Source organism: Myxocyprinus asiaticus, chromosome 15 (genome assembly GCF_019703515.2).
Source record: "Myxocyprinus asiaticus isolate MX2 ecotype Aquarium Trade chromosome 15, UBuf_Myxa_2, whole genome shotgun sequence".
Classification (NCBI taxonomy): Eukaryota; Metazoa; Chordata; class Actinopteri; order Cypriniformes; family Catostomidae; genus Myxocyprinus; species Myxocyprinus asiaticus.
This window is the reverse complement of record NC_059358.1, coordinates 46,240,838-46,261,362: the sequence shown is the minus strand read 5'-3', so window position 1 is coordinate 46,261,362 and position 20,525 is coordinate 46,240,838. Positions and strand designations below refer to the sequence as shown.

At 38.6% G+C, this 20,525-nt stretch overlaps 1 protein-coding gene across 1 annotated transcript in view; it reads right to left on the bottom strand.

The window, feature by feature from the left end:
* The window catches only part of LOC127452521 (glutamate receptor ionotropic, kainate 2), a 415,871-nt gene that overhangs the window by 165,305 nt on the left and 230,041 nt on the right, over positions 1 to 20,525 (bottom strand). Inside the window, exon 8 of the mRNA XM_051718020.1 lies at positions 3,281 to 3,424. Coding sequence (XP_051573980.1) covers positions 3,281 to 3,424 — 144 coding nt within the window. The remainder of the gene's footprint in view (positions 1 to 3,280; positions 3,425 to 20,525) is intronic.

Below are 20,525 nucleotides of genomic sequence, written 5' to 3'. Positions count from 1 at the left end.
ACATACAGACAGGGGCATATATTATATATAATAATTGAAAATTCCAGCCTGGTCTCATGAAATTGATGTGACAATGGCAACGTTTTTGCAAAACTGAAATTATGTGCTTCATTACACGTTTGGCTGCAGTTTTCAAGTGAAATTTCCAGCGGGGGGCACCAAAACAGAGCGAAATAAGGTTGTTAAAGGGTTTTAAGGTAAATTTTAGATGGAGATAAAATGTATCTCCCTAACCTAAAACTTTACCCTAACCCTGGAAAGATAAATGAGAGTTTAACAAAACAGATATCCTTACCTTAAACCAACACCTAACCCTAACTGATAGTGTTTTAAAATGCTAAGTCAAAATAATAAAAAAGAAAACCCACATTAATTGAAGCAACCACATCATTTTGAGTCACTTCTATGTAACTTTCACTTTCGTGCGTCTTTGGCTGGATTAGAACCACAGCCGTCCAGCTGTCCAACGCTCTATCAGGTGAGCTACCAAGCAAGCTAAAGACACTGGAATAAAAGTGTATATGTAGGTGCGTCTGTAATACAAGTGTTAAAATGTTTCATCTCGCTCTCCATTCACAAATTGGCATATGACCCCCACCTCCACAATGTGTTAAAGAAAAAGTGTTTTGATATCATAACATGGCGGGGGGTTAGTAATAGAGTGAAAAATATGTTTTTATAAAATCAAAATCAGCAATTGTACTCATGATTTGTGTTACAATGATTAAACAGGAAACTGCAGAAAGCGGCACGTACTAGTCAGTTTGAAAAAATGTATATACAGTAATGTTCATTCTATGAGACAAGGTTGCAAAATACACTCATTGAAATGTGCACAGTGAAGGTTCTCTCACAAAACTTCCGCCAGATTCACAACAGGTGCATATGCACATACATGTTTTCCTACCCTCGTTCTAATGTTGATGAAGCCAGATTATTCTCAATGAGGGAGCATCTGCCTGTAGTTAGTAATTAGCATATCACACACCACACAATGCCCATATAAGGGCTTCCTGTACAAACATGTGTCACTCTCTGCGAATGTATCCCAGATCAAGCCATAACACACTTAATTGTTATAACTCTGGAAAGTAATAAAATAACTTATTGTAGGGTCATTTAGTTATTTACAATAATGTACCCTTTCTTAAGGGGGTTCCTTAATGACTAATATATAATATTATAACAACATGAATTAACAGGGTGACTTTCATGCAAATTTTGCCAAATAGTAAGCCATTTTAACGCATGATATAAATGCTTAATAACATTTCGTCAACATTCGTAACCTATGAAAATGTACCTTCATGTAAAGTGGACACTTGTTAAGGGCTTATTAAAAAGCTGTCAATATTAGTAGCTTATGTACATAAAGCCTATGTACATAAAGTTGAGTGTGGTTTAATGGTCATCAGGCTTTATTATATGAAATTTACTGTGAATGACCATGAAGACCTGAAAAGTGTTTTTGCAGAGGACTTTAGGTAACTAGGACTAGATAAGCTGGGACAGCACTCGGAGTAACATTATTCTTTTGACATCAATGTGTACACAAGTAAGTCAAGACATTGCAGTCAATAACAGAAACACAAAATGGCATAATCTCTCCTTTTAATCTCACTATAATAGTCTTTTTGTGCTGCATTGTGACATAAATCATGAATAAGGGAATTTCTTTTTTTGATTATCGTACAAAAAGAGAAGAAAAGAAAAAAAACAAAGCACACATGATAAATTATCAGCAGGTCCATAGGAAAAAAAACACTAAAGTACATAAACAAGAGTATACCTTTTTCTTGTTTATGTTTTTGATTAATAAAAGTATGAATAAGTATATTTATGAAGCACTTTAATTTCACTCAGCATTTTGGCAAGTACTGCATGTATCCTTGTTATTTATGTTGTTAAAACTGTTCTTATAACTGCATATAAATAATTTATAATGCATTTGTAAATGACGTAATCGTCATTAATGAACTCTTTTATAAACCCTTTACAAATGGAACAGTAATGTAAAATGTAATCTTATTTGCTAATAATCATACCAAAAAAAAAAAAAAAAAAAAAGAGAGAGCATACATGTGGTTTCAGTTAGTCCTAAACTGTATCCTTAATATAGAAAAAAAAAAGAATAAGTGCAAGGTTATTGATGAATCATGACTTTGTTTACAAATATCACAGGTTTTACAGGTTTTTCTGAATTAACTTAGATACTGATTCCAGGTTTCCAAAATCTATGGAGTTTATTCCAGACTAATTTTCTGGAATAAATATAAGCATAATTGAAGTATGATTGATAGTTTGAATGACAAACGATCTTGACATTTTCTAAGCAGTAATGCATATTATAATGAGAAATATGGATCTATCTGTATCCAAATGTGTGACACTTCAATCGCATAGTGTGAATTTAAGGGAAGGTTGGCTAAGCTGATATGCTTTTATTTTTAAAAACTACCTCAAATAATGTTAAAAGCACAATTTCTTTATTGGTGCTAGTGAATTAATATGTCCAAACAACACACTTTAATTTCATGATTTCCAGATTTATGAAAAAAAAAAACTCACTTTTATCTGATCCTGCTCTGTCATCTGATTGTGGACACTGACAGTGTTTTAACATCAGGCAAATTGGTAACACTTTACAATAAGGTTCCATTTGTTAACATTAGTTAATGCACTATGAGCTAACATGAACTAAAAATAAACAATTGCATTTTTATTAACTAACATTAACAAAAATGTATAAATGATATTAATATAAAAATAAAAAAAAAATAGAATGTTCATTGTTTGTTCATGATAGCTAATGTTAACAAATGGAACCTTATTGTAAAGTGTTATTGTAAATGTTACTGTAGTGCCAATTTTCTGTCACAAATCTGGCATTTTACTTGGTTACTAGTTTTTTTAACAAGTAAAATAAGGCTGGACTATGGATGTGCCGAAGGGCTTTTGTGATTGTTTCATACTGACAAACAAACGGATATGATTTCCTAATGGCTGATGGACCACAAATGAGTCAAACGTATAAGACAATAATTTTTTTTTTGTTTACCTGCAGTTTGGTGATAAAGGAAATAAACACAGTCTGAACATGTCACACCTCTGAGCAGAATTCTCCAGATCCAAAGACTCCAAATTCTCCAGACTCTCGTTTCCCAACGCTTTGGAATCGATTGATTTGATTCTTTTAGGATCTACTCCCAGCCCTGAGTTTTACACATAAATATGTGTGTACACATTGATAGTGAATGAGGCACAGTGTGTTGTGTGGTACCTCTTTAATGAGTGTCATGAAGCGGTTGCCGAAGCGCCAGGGCTTGTGGCGGTTGCACTGGAGTGAGCTGACGGTGATTTGAGGAGACTGCTGGACGGCCACAGCCACCACATGCACTGCGTCATACATCAGAGCAGCATCTGTCTGAAAACACATGCAAATGCACTTGGGTCAATAGCCAGCAGCAGCCTCTAGAACATGTGAAAATTTCAATGTCACGATCTGTGATTGGCGCATATTCAACTCAACCAATCACAGAGTGTCATAGTAGCCTTCAGTTGACTGCCAGACATATTGACAGCCCTCCATACAGAAGACCTCTCATTCCACAGACCAAAATAAAATCAAATTAGTGTTTGCCTTGGATGATTGAAAAGCAATCACAACACTTCCCAGACTGAGGCCGGTATGGAAATCATGCCTGAAGGGGCTTCAGAAATTGCCATCCTGTCAAATAAATCATAGGCTAACCTGTCATTTTCCAGCTTTTGTCTCTGATTGTCTGCCGCAAGGTTGTGGCTAAAGACAGCTCTGCTCTAATAACACTGCAACTTCACACATGGCTGTTTGTGAGTTTGCAGGGAAATGATTCAGAGGTAAACCAGCAAGGCTGAAGATTACAGATGGACTGAAATAACTGCAATAAGTCAATAAGGCCGGCCCAAAAATGAAACATAACACATCTCATACGCAACCACACAATCTAGGTAGAACATACAATAATAATAAATCAAGTGCTATATCAAGACATGTGTCCATTAGTGAGCAATGTGTTTTTAAACTATTGTATGTATTTATACTATTCATTGGTGTAAAACAGTATATTTTATAGTATGTATAAACAGTTGGATTCGATCTTCATATTGCCAGTGATTTAGATACACTTTAGCTAGTGGTTTTTATTAATAAAGCAAAAATATACAAAAGGCTGTGCTTTATTGTGAGTATTGTGTATATATTGGGACTATATTCACAATATAGCATGGCATCAAGGTTCTTAAATACTTTAAACCTCTTAAACCTGGAGAGGCCTGGTACTGGGCCCTCTAGAGGGTGCTGATTATGGGGAAAAAATAAATAAATATATTATTGTTTTATTCAACAACCTCTTGCTTGATCTGCACAAAATAGGTGTCATTTTAAATCTTAGACTCTTATCTTTACAATGAATATAGCTAATCTGAACAATTCTAAAATACTGCTTTTAAATTTGAACTTTTACAGTTTCAGAACTTGCACATTTGCGATCACAGTGATCTTATTTAGAACCAGTAAAAATAGCAGAAAGATCACACAGCAATGTGTCATATATCTTTGGAAAGGTCTTGATTAGTAGAATATAACGAGGTAATTTTTTTCACTCAGGAACCAAACTACAGTGAGTATTAGCGTATGAAATCCATAAGTATAATAAACAGATAAACAGAAATTATTATTACATTTTGTTTTATTAATTCATGAAAAATAAACATGATATAGAAAATGGCATATCATAACTTACAGCAAACAGTTCCGAATCAAACAAGCCCACACTTGACACAATATGATGAGAAGATGCTAAAATATCCCTCAAAGAGTGCCATGACAAGCTGTGTTTTTTATCGCTAATGGCTTTTCTCTTTATAGCGATGGTTTCTTTGCGATAGATTCACTAAAACATTATCCTTCACATCACTGATGTTAATTTGATGACCTTCCATCCATAATTTCTAAAAGGTATAATGTCAAACATGAATAATAACTAAAACGTTTATTTCTAGCACTCATTGTTTGTGTGTTTTGTCAGCAGAGTTGAGGCATGAGAGTCTCTGTGCTTGATCCTAATACATTTTCTTCAAATAATGAAAGGTTTTCAATAAATTGATACCATGCATTTGACCCTCTTACTCTTGGGTAAAGACTCTTACTTTTGGGTGTCATTTAAGCGTGAAATCCTAAAACACTAAATAATAAAAAATATCAAGGACACTGATTTTCACTAAAATCTACTGTACTTTTATTCAGCAAAATCATTAGGCGTCATCCTTACGCTAATGACATGTAAACTAATGCTAAACGTTTGCCTATGGGGGTGCTGTACAGTGATATGGTGAACAGATGTTTGCCGTTATGTCTGTGAATACATTGTGGATTTTAGCACAATTGAAACACTGTATTGACAAATCAGCATCCAGGACTGCAACTGCTACTTGCATTTTATATTATACAGTGCAGTATGTCACTTGACACCACCAAACACAGAACATTTACTGTCCCTTATATTCATTATAACATTAATATAGTTTCTCTTCATTAAAACTTAAAGTATTATTAACCTTGATGTTGTGTTCCGGTCATGGTGACCCGGACAACTTTTTTTTTTTCTTAAGATTTATTTATTTGTATTTATTTATTTTTTTTACTTAATCCAACTGGAATAAAATACCTTGACTTTGTTCACATATGGTATATGAAAAAAGGGACTATTTTCTTTACCTTTTTTGGTTTTATTTCACTTTGTTACACTTGTGTTCCCTGACAGACCTGACAGACTCTCCTGTTTATTATATTTATGTGTGTCAGTGGTACTTTCATACACTATTACTGCTGTTTGGCCTCTGAGTGAAACAAATTTGCTCATTGCATTCTACTAATTTAGATCTTTCCAATGATATATAACACACAATCTCGTCTTCTTATGGTTTTACCAACTCTGAATATTACAGTTGTGATAACAAATTTGCAAATGATAAAAATGAAACAGTTCTTATTTGTCAGCAAATTAAAACACATTATATAAGAATAATTGGTAGGATCAGCTATATGCATTATAAAGTCCAAATTGTAAGATATAAAATGACACATACAGTATTTTGTTCAGATCAAGCAAGTGGTTATTCATTTATGATGTAATTATTATTATAATGATTATTATTATTATTTATTTTTTTGATATTTTTTTGGCAGGGAGTTCCTCCCACTAGCCCGGTATGAGTTCAGTTCAATGAACCCTTCTATAAAAAAAAAAAAAATAAAAACATAAAAGATCTAATTCATTATCTTGTGATAATATATGCAATATGACAGATTTATAAAAAATCTAAGTGGGCTGGTCATTTTTGACCGGGAACACAAAATGTTTTTTTTTTTTTTTATTATTATTTTCATTAAAAACTGTTTTATTCCGTTCTAATAAACTAGCCATATCAGTGTGTCCCTCATATGAATTATGCATTAACTGATGGATTACTTGAATCTTTTGACAGCCCTGTTGTTTAGATGGCTAACTCCAATGCCTACTGAAATAGACAAATAAATACCCTCACTGTGCTAGTTGATGCTGTCTTTGACAAGGTTCCCTGATGACTTGGGGAAGAAAATAACCACTATGATATTAATAATCTGTCCAGGAGCGAGTGTTGATGAAAGCGAGTGGGTGTGAAAATACAGTGGGAGGCGAGTGGCTCATGCTGTGTGCCCTGTGGTCCCAGTCACAAGCTGCTGGCCAGAATGACTAGAGGGATGTATGTTGGTAAAGTTTGACTGGTGACTGTGTCTCACCATTACAAAGTTGTCAATCATCCTCCAACCTCATCCTACACCAACACACAGAATAGCTTCATAATCACTTGTCCGCCATTCCACGCCTGTTAATCAATCACAGTGCAAAGGGAGTGCAAAGTGGCAGGCACTGGTCTCAGAGGGAGATGAGACACCAAGCTGAGACATGTGATGAGGCGTTGTCAGGCATGGACGTGCCATGAATTCACACGAGCGAACGCCCCCATTCCCCCTGTTCCCAGCATCTGGCCGAGCCATAAAAAGGGGACAGCCGAGGCTGGGTCAATCACTGTCTATCTTCAGAAAATACACATTATCCTTAGTCACCTGTCCAGCACTGAGGCACCGCTCGTCAATGAGCCCGGCTTATGCATTGTGCATAATAAATAAGCAATAACATCAGACAAACAAAAGACAGGGCCTCCACCTGAATACTCAATAAACAGCGCTATTACCCGTGCGTGCGTGCGTGCATGCGTGTGTGTGTGTGTATTAGCACAGTGTTGGGGGGAATCAAAGCTCAGGGTGCACACAGTCTCTCCTGGGAGGCATGCTTTGGCTTTCTTCAGATTTTCATCAAAGATTTATGGATCTATCACTCTGGCTTACTCTGTACCAAAGCAGCCCAGAAGTGTATGCTAATGACAGAGGACTGGTAAAGACTTGTAAAACATGGTAGCTTCCATCTTAGAGATTATACAAGGTGATCATGATGTTCAACTGGCGAAGCATGGCACTGGCAATGCCGAGGTCAAAGGTTGGATCTCATGACAAGTCTTAATAATAGTATGAGATGGTGAAACCATATGAAATATTATGAGTTAGCTCATACAAAAACATACAGCTTTTACTCCAACAGAGAAAATATAAAATAAAAAATGTTTTAGTTTAGCCCCTAACCCAAACCTATATCTAACCATAAAGTATAACCCTTCCTCAAACCATAAACCTACAATGAAAACCCTCATAAATTGACATTAAGCAATTGATTGGATAAACTCATTCCTTAAATTGATTTGAGCAATAGTGTCTCCAAAACTTGGGTTATTAAGTTCACTTAACTTGGTGTTCATATAAAATGAACTTAACTACTTAAGTTAAGGTAACTGGACTTAAGTAGAGTTAACTCTATTTGCTTTCACCACTGAAATGCATATACGTGTACCTGTTCAGCTGCACATGCACAAGGTGAACTGAACTAGAGTTAACAGGGTCCAGCTTGACCAAAGGGAACACAGATCACCTTAATGTCGATATCACATGAATCAACTATTTGCAAAAAACAAATACATAATAATACTATAGAGCTAAAACCTTTATGAATTCTTAATAACTACTATTTAAATGCCCCCATAAGTTATCTTTGACCAATGAAAACTTTTTGGGATAATGGGTAGTTGCCAAAGCCTCAATTTTGCACTCAGAGTTATTAACACTTAAAAAGTCTATAGATTATTAAGATGAATAAGTTCAAGATACATACAGGGTGGCCCAAAAAACAAAAAAAAAAAAAAAAAAAAACGGGCCACTATGTTTGATTGCTCATATCTTAAAAAAGGCATAAAGGCATTTGCACGATTTTTGGCATAATTCTACAACTTTTTACAAACAACAAAATGACGCAACAATGTCATCCTGACTGTTTGTCTGTATGGTAATAAACATCATACTTTTTCATTCGAGCCAATTTATACGATATCTAATGATTTCATCATCTCAGATGAGTTATTATGAGTTGCCATGAGACTATGTTGGTTTGATTCCATGGTAAAATGTATACCTTTAACGCTCTGGGCTCGACGGACGCGCCGGCGTGTCCTGCTGGTTTTTTCCTCATAACAATGGAAACAACTTAAAATACTCTGTCATTTTTGGGCATACAGATAAGTGTAAGACATCATTAGAAACTATAAAGGGTCTACTTTTATTTGTGTACACTCACAATAACAACAAAACCTTGTGCTTTTGTAAAATAAAGAAAATAATCAGGGTGCACTTTCAGCCGTCTCCACGAGCATCTTTCTGAAACACGTCACAAAAATGAACTGGAACTCTGCGAATACTTATCACACAAACATGAAACATATGTCAAAAGAAAGCTTAAAATGTCTACTTTTAAATAAAACAATTCAAATTTAAAACAAAGATTCTCCTGCAATGTAGTCTGTATGAAACAAAGCGATGTACAGTTTCACCTGGCTCATACGGTATTCATACGGTAATGTGCTGAGGTGATCAGTGCAAATGGTAAACGCCCCCAACAGTGCCTTAAAAAACATCAAGTTCATCATCAGATTCATTCACTTTCCTGCGCGTTTGGAAGATGGCACGCTACACAGATGGTCCTGGATGGTGACGAAGAGTTCACATTTTCCTCAGAAGAAGAGCGGGACTCCGATGAACGTTTGCATTTTGAAGATCGTCTTGATCTAGCCGAGGATACAATTTTGGATGAGTAGGTCTTTACTTACATTAGTTGACATGCTATTTTATATAAACATGTACATATTTTACTAGTTGGACTATTTCCAGACTTGCCAGCCAGGATTCAGAGTATTGAAATTTGAAATATGTCCTAATAGGCAAGTTTTAGTTACATTTAAATGTTGTTTCGGCTAAAGTAGGTATTTAAATTGTATGCTGTATGATATATATATATAAGATATGTATTATGATATAAAAATAATATGAATGTTTAGATTATATTTTAACTAGTGTTTATGCTGCCTCATTATCATCAACGAAGCTTGTGCTTACAAATATCTGTTCAGGTGTAAATGTGTAAAATGTGCTGTAAATATGCCCATATTATAAAATCAGCATATTAGAATGATTTCTGAAGGATCATGTGACACTGAAGACTGCATTAATGATGCTGAAAATGCAGCTTTGATCACAGGAATAAACTGCATTTTACAATATATTCAAATAGAAAAGTTATTTTAAATTGTAAAAATATTTCACAATATCACTGTTTTTTTCTGTATTTTGGATCAAATAAATGCAGCCTTGGTGAGCAGAAGAGACTTCTTTTAAAAACATTAAATAATCTTACCAATCTAAAACTTTTAAACAGTAGTGTAAGTCTAAAGTTTTTAAGTAAAGTCTTTATGTAAAGAAAATGTATAGTCAGATTACTTCATTTAACTTAGACTTGATTATGTGAATAAGCAACAAACATTCATTCTCTCTCAGGGGAGGGGTCTTTGTCTCCTCAGGTGTGAATCACATCAATATTCATGATCATCCACGCCTCCTCGCATATGGCCTTTCTAACACTAAAAGTGTCTTACAAAAGTTAAATTACTATATTGTTTTGTATGAATGAGTGATCAGGATGGTTTCACATCATTTTTGTAGCAAAAATTCTAGGCTACAAGATCCAGTCCTCAAAAGTCTTGTGAACAAATGTTTAGTATGTGTTATATGGCCTTATTTCAGTGAGTTAAAATTTTTGTTTTTTCAAAAACCACACACAGACATGTACATACATGTTGCTCACATATTATTGTAGCCCAGTTTGTGCTGAATACAGTGTTATCAGATTTTAGACATTAATATGTTTTTAAGCAACTGAAAAAAGCACAAATGTCAAGGTATGTCAAAACTTCTCCAGGGCCCAAAACACCCTCAGACCCCAGAGGGTTCATACCCGGTATAAATGTATACCTTCCACTGTCCAAGTCACTTTGGACAAAAAAATACAAAAATAAATAAAAAAATCTGACAAAATGTATAAAAAAAAGATTCTAGAGTAAAAGGTCGTGAAACTTCATAAAAACTATTTTTTTTGGTTACAGTGGGCTGGAATGATCCATAATGGAAATCTGCCACTTGTGGTAAAAAAAAAAGGATTAGCAGTATGTTTGTCAGTCCATTGCATTTTGTATATGCATGTTCCAGTCCAGGTTTTGTTTGATCCACAGTAAGCACTTCAACTTAGCATGCATACTCAACCAATCGCGTGAGTTTGGGGTGAGACTATCTGACCAGTGGCAGACAGGGGAAGTTTGAAAACAGAATTGATTGTCTTTGCAATTATGCTTAGTGATGCTAGCAGCATGGTAATTACAGAATTATCTCATGTGAATTTGGTGAAAGTAGGTTGAAAGTTCCTCAGCTAAAATTGGTCTGTGCTTCCCAAAATTCAAAACACTTCCCCCAGTGGCTGAAGCTGGAAGTGTTGTTGAACGTATGGGCACAAGTGAGCTTCAGTTTCCAGGTGAAATGCCCATAGAGGGGTGCCAAAAGGAAACCTAGTTGTTTTAAGTTATAAATGATGTAATACAGTCAACAGGAATGCATATTTCAGTAACCATATGCCCTAACCCAAACCCCAGGCTAAAATAACAATAATAATCTCAGAGGGAAAATGTAAGCTCAGAATCACAATCATTATTGATTATGAGAATATGATTACTTCCTGATATTCAAGGGACCCGAACTTGTGTCTCTGAGGCTCCTCGCGCAACGAGTTATCAGTAGTGCCACAGCAGAAAAAGGTAAACACATTTGAATTGATGCAAAAATGTTTGATGGGCGCTTGACAGTAACTCAGTGGAATGAGGTCGATGTTAGGGTACAGGTAGATTCTGTAGCAACATGTCGATTTCCTGTGTGCTCATGTTGGAAATGACATGCTACACCTTAAATGTTCATTATATTAAGTATTGTTCTTCCCTCTAGTCAATGTTTGACCTTGGCATAGGTGAGTGTCAAGTGCCATAGAGTGTCAATAGTCTCTAGGGCAGATCAGGTGCCTCCAAAATTCCAATTCAACCACTGTAGGTAAGCTGCACAGAGGCAAACTGGAAAGCAAGGAAAATATAAAGAGACATTGAGGCAGAGTATTATGAGAGTGGACACCAGAGAATGACATTAATTTCTCTAGCAGAGCCCAACAGGCAAACCAGCAAATGATTGAGCAATACAACCATTTCACTCTATAAACATCTCATTAAAAATCAATTATGTCAATCCTGAATGAAATAAAAGCTAAACACTTTAAGAAGCACGACTCCCCTGTGTCAGCCGAGGTGAGTGTTAGCTCAGATGTATTTTCTTTTCACACCTCCTTCTCACATGCTCTCCTGATTTGTGTTGAAAGATTTAATCTTCTTTGCTTCGATTGCTTTAATCACTTTTATGAATTGTTAAAAAGTGAAGGTCTGGCAGGGAGGTTTCTATACATCCCTGATAGGGGCTCTTTATAAAAATGTAACCCTGTGGTTGTGTATTTCAGCATCACATCTTTAGCAGAGCACATCAGCGTTAATTAGTTGTATTTAACATCTAAAACGGCCAATGTGTTTCGGCTAAGAAAGCCTTCATCAGGGTACAATTTCCCAGTACAAAGAGGTTGTAACATTCTGGCAGGCTGAAGATAGGAACAGATGGAGACAAAGTAGTGTGAACCCAATTGCAGTTTATTTACAGTGCTGGTAACGGAACATGAAAACAATTCAAACATAAATGACTTGACCTGACCTGATTTGTCTTGACTAGACATGGAAACAGAGTTATAACCAACAATACATGACCAGGGACTATAGCAAGCAAGAGGGCTTAAATACACTGATAAGGTAAACACATGACAAAGACAACCAATGACAAGGCTAAATTAATAACAAGATAACATGACTACTAAAACATGAACCAATGAAGAAAAGACTGATAACAAGTTAACAAGACAATAAACCAATGAACATGAGGGAAACAGGATATCACATGAATAGACATGGAAAACACAGAACTTCAAACTGAGAGTCTTAAATTCAACTAGCGACCTCTAGTGGCCACTAGGGCAAATGTTCCAAGTGTAACAGAGTCCCAATCTAAGGAGCGGCTCCTGAAGCTTCTAAACTCATTAAAAAAAAATGATTCATGGTGGAGCCGGTGGAGGGCCCAGAGACAGGCGTAGACCCGGGTGGAGTTGGTGACCAGGGGAGTGGCTTTAGGAAGGGAGCAGGGTTCGGAAGTCAGGGAAGTGGCACTGGGGGGGTGGAGCCGAAGGAGGCGGAGGCCAGGGGACTCAGACTGCAAGGCGCTAGGGGACTCAGAGAACTCAGAGGCCAGGGAAGTTGAGGATTCAAGGAGCAGAGCCATGGAAGACTCGAGGGGTGGAACTGTGGAAGACTAGAGGGGCGGAGCCATGGAAGACTTCTCAATAGCCTTGGGGATCTGGACAGACTCGGGGGACTGGCAAGCTCATCAACAGCCTCAGGGAATTGGGCAGACTCTGGGGACTGGACAAGCTCATCAACAGCCTCGGGGAACTGGACAGGCTCGTCAACAGCCTCGGGTAACTGGAGGCTCGTTGACAACCTCAAGGAACTGGACAGGCTCGTCCTGAACCATGTTCAGGAGTGCTGGCTGCAACTGGGTAATGGCCTCTGTGGCGGTGAGCACAGGCAGTGACAGGGGAACTTCCTACGTGGTCATGAGCACTGGCTGTGACAGGGGAACATCCTACATGGTCGTGAGCACTAGCAGTGACAGGGGAACGACCTCCGTGGTCGTGAGCACTGGCAGTGATGTGAACAACCTCTATGGCTATGAGCACTGGCAGCGACTGGGGAGCAGGAGCCCTTCTCTTCCTCTTCTGGACTGCCTGGGGAACTGCTGTGGGAATGGCCTCAGTGGCCGAGGATGCTGGCACTGGGATGGGCGAGGCTTCAGGTGATGGCTTGTCGACCGTGGCGGATGCGAGTGCAGGCTCGTTGACCATGGAAGGCGCGGGCGCTGCTCGCTGACCATGGTGGGGAACTCTGGCTCGCTGACCATGGCGGGGAACTCTGGCTCGGCCGCCATGGTGGGGAACTCTGGCTTGGTGGTTACTGTAGGAGAAATGCTGATTTCCTCATCAACCACTTCCACAGTGAAGGTCGAGCCACTCAGAAGCAGGGCAAAGTCAATATATTTTTGCAGAGTCTAATCTATTTCCCCTGGTGGCATCAAGGAATTGATGGGCTCATTTAGTCCTGCATGGAAAAACAGCTTCAGGGAGACCTCATTGAAACTAACCCGGTGGCAGGGTCCACAGAATTCCACCACAAATACCTTTATGGGACGATCCCCTTGCCGCAAGCGAATAAGTGTCCCTGCTGGGTTCATCTTTGGTCAAGTATTCTGTAACATTCTGGCAGGCTGAAAACAGGAACAGACAGAGACGAAGTAGCTGAAGTGTGAACCCAAGTGCAGTTTATTTACAGTGTTGGTAACGGAATATGAAACCAAAACAAAACAAACATAAACGACTTGAACTGACCTGACATGGAAACAGAGTTACAACTAACAATACTCAAACAAGGGACTATAGCAAACAAGAGGGCTTAAATACACTGACAAGGGAAACACATTACAAAGACAACCAATGACAAGACTAAACTAATAACAAGATAACAAGACTACTAAAACATGAACCAATGAAGACAAGACACATGAACATGAGGGAAACAGGATATCACATGACTAGACAAGGAAAACACAGAATTTAGAAACAGTTTAGAAACACTTAAATTCACCTAGTGACCTCTAGTGGCTGCTAGGGCAACTGTCCCAAGTGTGACAGAGGCACAATATATAGTCTTGGCCATCAGTGCAAACATCAGTAGCTGATCAACAATTAGGAGTGGCTCACAAACTAGCTGTAAGGTTGCCAAATATTCAGATGAAGTAAAAAATAACCAACAGATAGTACACTTAAAACAACAGCAACAACAACAAAAATCACACACACACATTTACATACATAAACATACACACAGTGGTCGATTTGTAAAAAAAAATTCCAAGGGGGATGGTGTTGTCAAGCTTTTTTTTTTTTTTTCATTTCCGAGGTATTAAAATAAGAAATCTTTTAAAATTCTAGTTTAAAACATTTGTATCATGTTCTTAGAAATGTAATCTTTGTGTCAAATTTGGTTTCATTTTTTGAAAACCTTTATAGCATTTAAAAAAAAAAAAAAAAAAAAAAAACATTTTTTCAAGGTAAAGAATATTTTTTATAAATATTATGAATTTTTGAGTCAAAAATGTCAAGAAGTTTTCACAGGGTTCCACCACATGACTTGAACAAAATGTTCCTTTTCATAAAAATGTCAAAATGAATATCAGATGTTTTTTTTAAACGTCACGCTCAGTCTTTAGGGTCTAATGGTGTTATGCTCTGTTTTATGGTTTTTATGGTCAACAATGGCTACCTGCATGTTGGTTACACCAAATGACTTTGATTTGGTGGACAAAAGCATTTTTAAATATGAATAATTGTAATTGTTTCACTGCTACTTAAATTTTTTTTTTTAAAGAAATAACAGTAAAAGATTACGCTGCGCTAGTCATGCCAACTGTAGAGCCGATGAGGGCGGGGCCGGGTTGGAATGATGCACCCCGGTCCCTAATCAGCCTGATGGGGCGCGTGAGGGATAAAGGCGGCCGGGGACGACAGTTCAAGGGTGGAGGAGTGATCGAGGACCATGCGATGGCGCATCAGAGAACCGGTGAGTTTCTTTTTCTCTCTCTCCTCTCTCTCTCTCTGTCGCTCCATGTTGGCCTTTCCCTCGCCTATTTTGTTTTTGTTGTTGTTTTTCCCCTCCTGTCTCCTCCCAGGTCCAGAAAGGCGGGGATGACCCGCCGGCAGTCGGGGCACAAGGCACGCCCCCCCAGAGAGGAAGGGGGGATGTACGTCATGCCAGGGGCTCCCTGGCCTGAGGCAATGCTGGGAGGAGTGTAGAGCCGAGGAGGGCGGGGCCGGGCTGGAATGACGCACGCCCAGTCCCCAATCACCCTGATGGCGTGCGCGAGGGATAAAGGCGGCCGGAGATGACAGTTCGAGAGAGAGAGAATTACAGGCAGCTGTACTGTGTGTGTTTATGGTGGTGTGTTTTTGGTTAAATTGTTTATTAAATTATTATTTAAGTTGTCAAGCTGGTTCTCGCCTCCTCCTTTCCCTCTAACCCCTCCTTACACTGGTGCCGAAACCCGGGAGGGAGGAGGGATTCCCGTCGCAGAGTCCTCGACACTGCCATCCACCCAGGGGAGCGCTGCTGCCATCCGACGGGGGACGGAGTAGCCCGACCACCCGGACACGGGGAACGGCTGCCGTCCGCGAGGCGAGTGGGGACTGGACCCCCCCCCACCGCCTGGAGCGAGGGAGCTGCTGTCGGGGGTGGAGGAGTGCCCTGAGAAATAAATAAACCTCTCTTCCCACAATCCTAAGAATAAGTGCCAAAAGACATAATTGGCAGACACTAAAACACACTAATTATCAGCCGGTTTCACAACAATCTCCATGTTTTCTGCAAGCCATTTTTATGCCTGGGAATCGTCTTTCATCAGATTGTGATGTTTAGATCTTTGTTGTTAGGCAAAAAGCTGATTCACTTCATATGTAACTTTTTTGATGAAGGTATTGAGTAAAGGGTTTGAATTATTTGGAAGAAACGTAGATTTGGGTCTGAAGGGTGTTATATCCTTTAGTTCTGTGTTAGCTGAAGAGCTAGTTGTGACATTGTAAGGGTTATTATGGTATCACACTGTGACGAGCAGGGCGGGGCCGGGAAGGGGATAAAGACGAGCCGGAGACGTCAGTTCAAGAGAGAGAGAGATGCACGTGGCCGCGTTGCATGTGTGTCTGTGTTTGTTTATGTTTGTTTTAAGTTGAGTTTCTGATTAAACCTGATGTTGACTGTTCAGCCAGTTCCCACCTCGTCCTTTCCCATCCTTGAACTGTTAAATTGGTGCCTTAACCCATGAGGGAGGTGGGATGCGCTGTCGTGGAGTCCTCGCCGCTGCCATCCGCCAGGGGAGCAGCCGCGGTCGTCTGCCTGGGGACAGAGGGGTCGCTGCCATCTGCTGAAGAAGGGGAGGAGCAGTTCCATCTGCCAGGGGCTGGAGGAGTTGCTGCCGTCTGCCGGGGGAGGAGTGAGCCTGTGTCCACCACAGGGCAGAGGAGCATTTGAGGACCGGGCGACCACGCATCCGGGAGCTGGCGAGCAAGTTCTTCTCTCTCTATGTCGCTCCACCTCGCTCTTTCCCTCTCCCCCTTTCCATCCCCTCGTCTCTCCCAGGGCTCCAAAAGGTGGGGAAGACCTGCCGGCAGGCACAGCCGGAAGGGCAAGGCCCCCCCTCCAGGAAGGGAGGAGGGTGGGGCCGGGCTGTGAGGACACACGGCCGGCCCTAGATTGGGCTAATCAGCCGGGAGGGGGATAAAGATGAGCCGGAGGCGCCAGTTTGAGAGAGAGTTGTATGTGTGTCTGTGTTTATGTTTGTTTTAAGTTTCTGATTAAACTTGACGTTGGCTGTTCAGCCGGTTCCTGCCTCCTCCTTGCCCGTTCTTGAACTGTTTAAGATGTAAATTATGGTAGAACCTGAATAAATCCACTTTGGTCTGAAATTCATTAGCTGAGTGACTAGGGGCAAAAGACAGTCCTTTGGAGAGAACAGAAATGTAATCAGGTGAGAGAGGAGTGTTTGAAACATTGATTACCGCCTCTGTCTCATTTGGTTCCTGGTATGGTACTCCTCCATGTCTTCCTTGGCCTCTTTTGTTTGACTGGATTGTAGAAGTGAACCTGGTGTCTAAAAAGTCTCCTGTTATAGTTGTTGAGCATGCATTAGAGTAGTTATCTTCATCATCACTACATGTTGATCAGCTGTTAATGTATTCACTGATGGCCAAGACTATATATTGTGGCTCTTTGAATTGGGGAACTGTACCCTGATGAAGGCTTTCTTAGCCGAAACACGTTGGCCATTTTAGATGTTGTAGCCCACTTAAATAAAGGCTCTTTAATTAATTCCACATGAGTGCCTTGGATTTTTCTCTTTTTTCAAGAAATTTTGTTACCCCTTTTTCCAATGAGCACCAGTGTCTATACTTTTTTGATACCTTTGTATCACAGCTAATTTTTATCTTTTTTACTTATGCTTTTGAGGACATAGAGGGGTTGTCCAACTAAGGTGTTGCTCCGTTCTACAGTTTGTTGAATGTTTAGGGTCCTTTTACCCTTCAGGATGACTAGTACATATTTTCTTGTGCAAATAAAGAAGGCAAGAGCATCATTGTACAAGACACTTTGTTAGACCATTAATTCACAAAAGAGCCAAATCCCAACATAAATATATAAAACATTTTTAGTTAAAGAAACTTAAAGACAAGGACTTAAAGTTGCAAATTCATATCATCACCTTGTCCGATTATTGGCGAGAGGGAAAGATCCCACGAGGACTGAGAATCAAAAAATTCCCCTCTTTTGGACATAATAATTTAGAAATATAAGAACAAGTGGGGAGGCATTTTAAACAAATGTTCCCTTGACCTCATCCTCCTTTTAGAGGAAGCTAAAAAACAAAACCATGAACTAGAGAAGGAGATTGATAAAGTGAAATCAAAAATCTCCCTTGAGCACCCACCTGAGCACAGGCTTCCTTTGAGAGCAAATTGAAAGAAGAGTTGGAGAAGTTATCACGACTCATAAAAGAGGAGAAGCGATCCAAATTTATACATGACCAGAGAGATTATCAAGAGGGCCAAGTGTACAATTGGAATGGGAAACACAATATTCGGCAACTGGCCAGAAGGGTCAGGTCAGTTTTTTTTTAAATTTACGTAGTAGTGATGATGAAGATAACTACTTGAATGCATGCTCAACACCTAGAACAGGAGATTTTTTAGACACCAGGTTCATGTCTACAATCCAGTCAAACAAAAGAGGCTGCGGCATACACAGAGGGGTCACAAACGCCGTGTGATGTGTTGTATATGCCCTAAAAAAAAAAATATATATATATATATATATATATATATTGATGACGTCGGCATTACGTCGGCAGATCTATCATTTCTTTCAGACTGTCTGTGTGTGTGTGTGTATGAAACAGTGTGAATTTTGGCCCTTGAGGCCCCTGCTTCTCATGATTGGCTGGGGCCAGATTTCAACCTCTTTTTGTACTCATCTCAATAACGAGTAAACCATCCTGACAATTGCATCATACACACACAAACACACACACACACACACGTTGGTGCAGCTATCCTTATTAGGACTCTCCATAGACATAATGATTTTTATACTGTACGAACTACAGTTTAGAAACATAGTTTAGTATGTTTTTTAAGCAATTTGAATAACGGGGACACTAGAAATGTCCTCATAAACCACATTTATAGCATAATACCCTTGTAATTACCAGTTTGTAACCTAAAACAATTTCCTTGTAAACCGCCTTTCATGCAATACCTGCCAATTAGTGAGCCATTTTACCTCATGTTATAAATGCATAATGACACATATTCAACATTAGTAACCTATGAAAATGTACCTCAATGTAAAGTGGACACAAATAAGGGGCTTATTAAGGAGTTGCCAACATTAGAAGCCCATGTAAATAAAGATCAGTGTGGTTTAATGGTCATCAGGCTTTATTATATGATATATGCTGTGAATGAACATGAAGATCTGAAAAGTGTTTTTTGCAGAGGACTTTACATAACTAGGACTAGGTAAGTTGGGACAGCACTTGGAGTAGCACCATTCTTTTAACTTCAACGTGACAACATAAGTGAGTCAAGACATTACAGTCATGCATATAAACACAAAGCGGACTGTAGCAAAATTCCCTCTTTTTAAACACAATAATATAAGGAATTTTTGCTGCATTGTGACATAAATCATGAATTAGACAATTTTATGGATTTGATTAATATAAGTATATATGAGTGTATTTATTAAGCATCTATAAAATGTAAGTTAAAATACTCACTACTTGGTAAGTATTGCAAGAAAATTACATTTTCATGGATGTTGCGATACCTGCAAATAAATAATTTGTAATGCATTTGTAAATGTCTTATTAGTCATTCATGAACCCCATTATATAAATCCTTAACAAAAAAAGAAAATTAATGTAAACTGTTATATCCTCTCTTTTAAAGTTGATGAGCATGTATTTTGATATAATGTATTAAGTATTACAATGTATTAAGAACGCAGAGAACAAACAGAGATCTGGATTGAGTGGATATTTACCAACAATCAACTGAAACAAAAGGTTTCTTTTTGTGAGCGGTAACTTTGAGAAATTTCAACTAGTGCTGTATCATGTGAATAAGAGGCAGTTCACTCCAAATGTGTTTTTGTGTCCTACCGCACTTTTCAATTGTTTTCTTATGTAAACTTGCTAGATGGATGTTAACTACTGCAGCGCATTTCACTATCATTTTTAGCATCCCTCGCAGGTTGCAGTACATCTTGCTTTTTTAACGTAAGTACGCGTTTGGTATGAAGGGTCTCCCCTTAAACTCTGGGGGGCGCTATATTGTGAACATTATTTTCACTTAAAATGTTAAAGCCTACATAGGTGAGGCATATGAGGTATCATCTGAAAGCTTAGAATCTGAACTTTTAAGAGAATACCATCACTTTTGCATTTATGTTACACAAAATAAGGCATGAAATCATTTGCTCTGCAAATTAGCCTGGAGGTATAGAGGTAGAACTATTAATTTGAAAATAAATGTCTTTCACATGGCACTTAAATGGACAAGTCATATATCAAATGAAAGCTCTCATTCACAGGAATTTATTTTGTTGCCCTAACACCATAGTTTGAAATATTTTCAAAAGAATCACTAAATGAAATATTATTTTTGTATGTGAAATATGATTTTTGTAAGTCATCAAATCCAAATGTCTCATTTATGCAC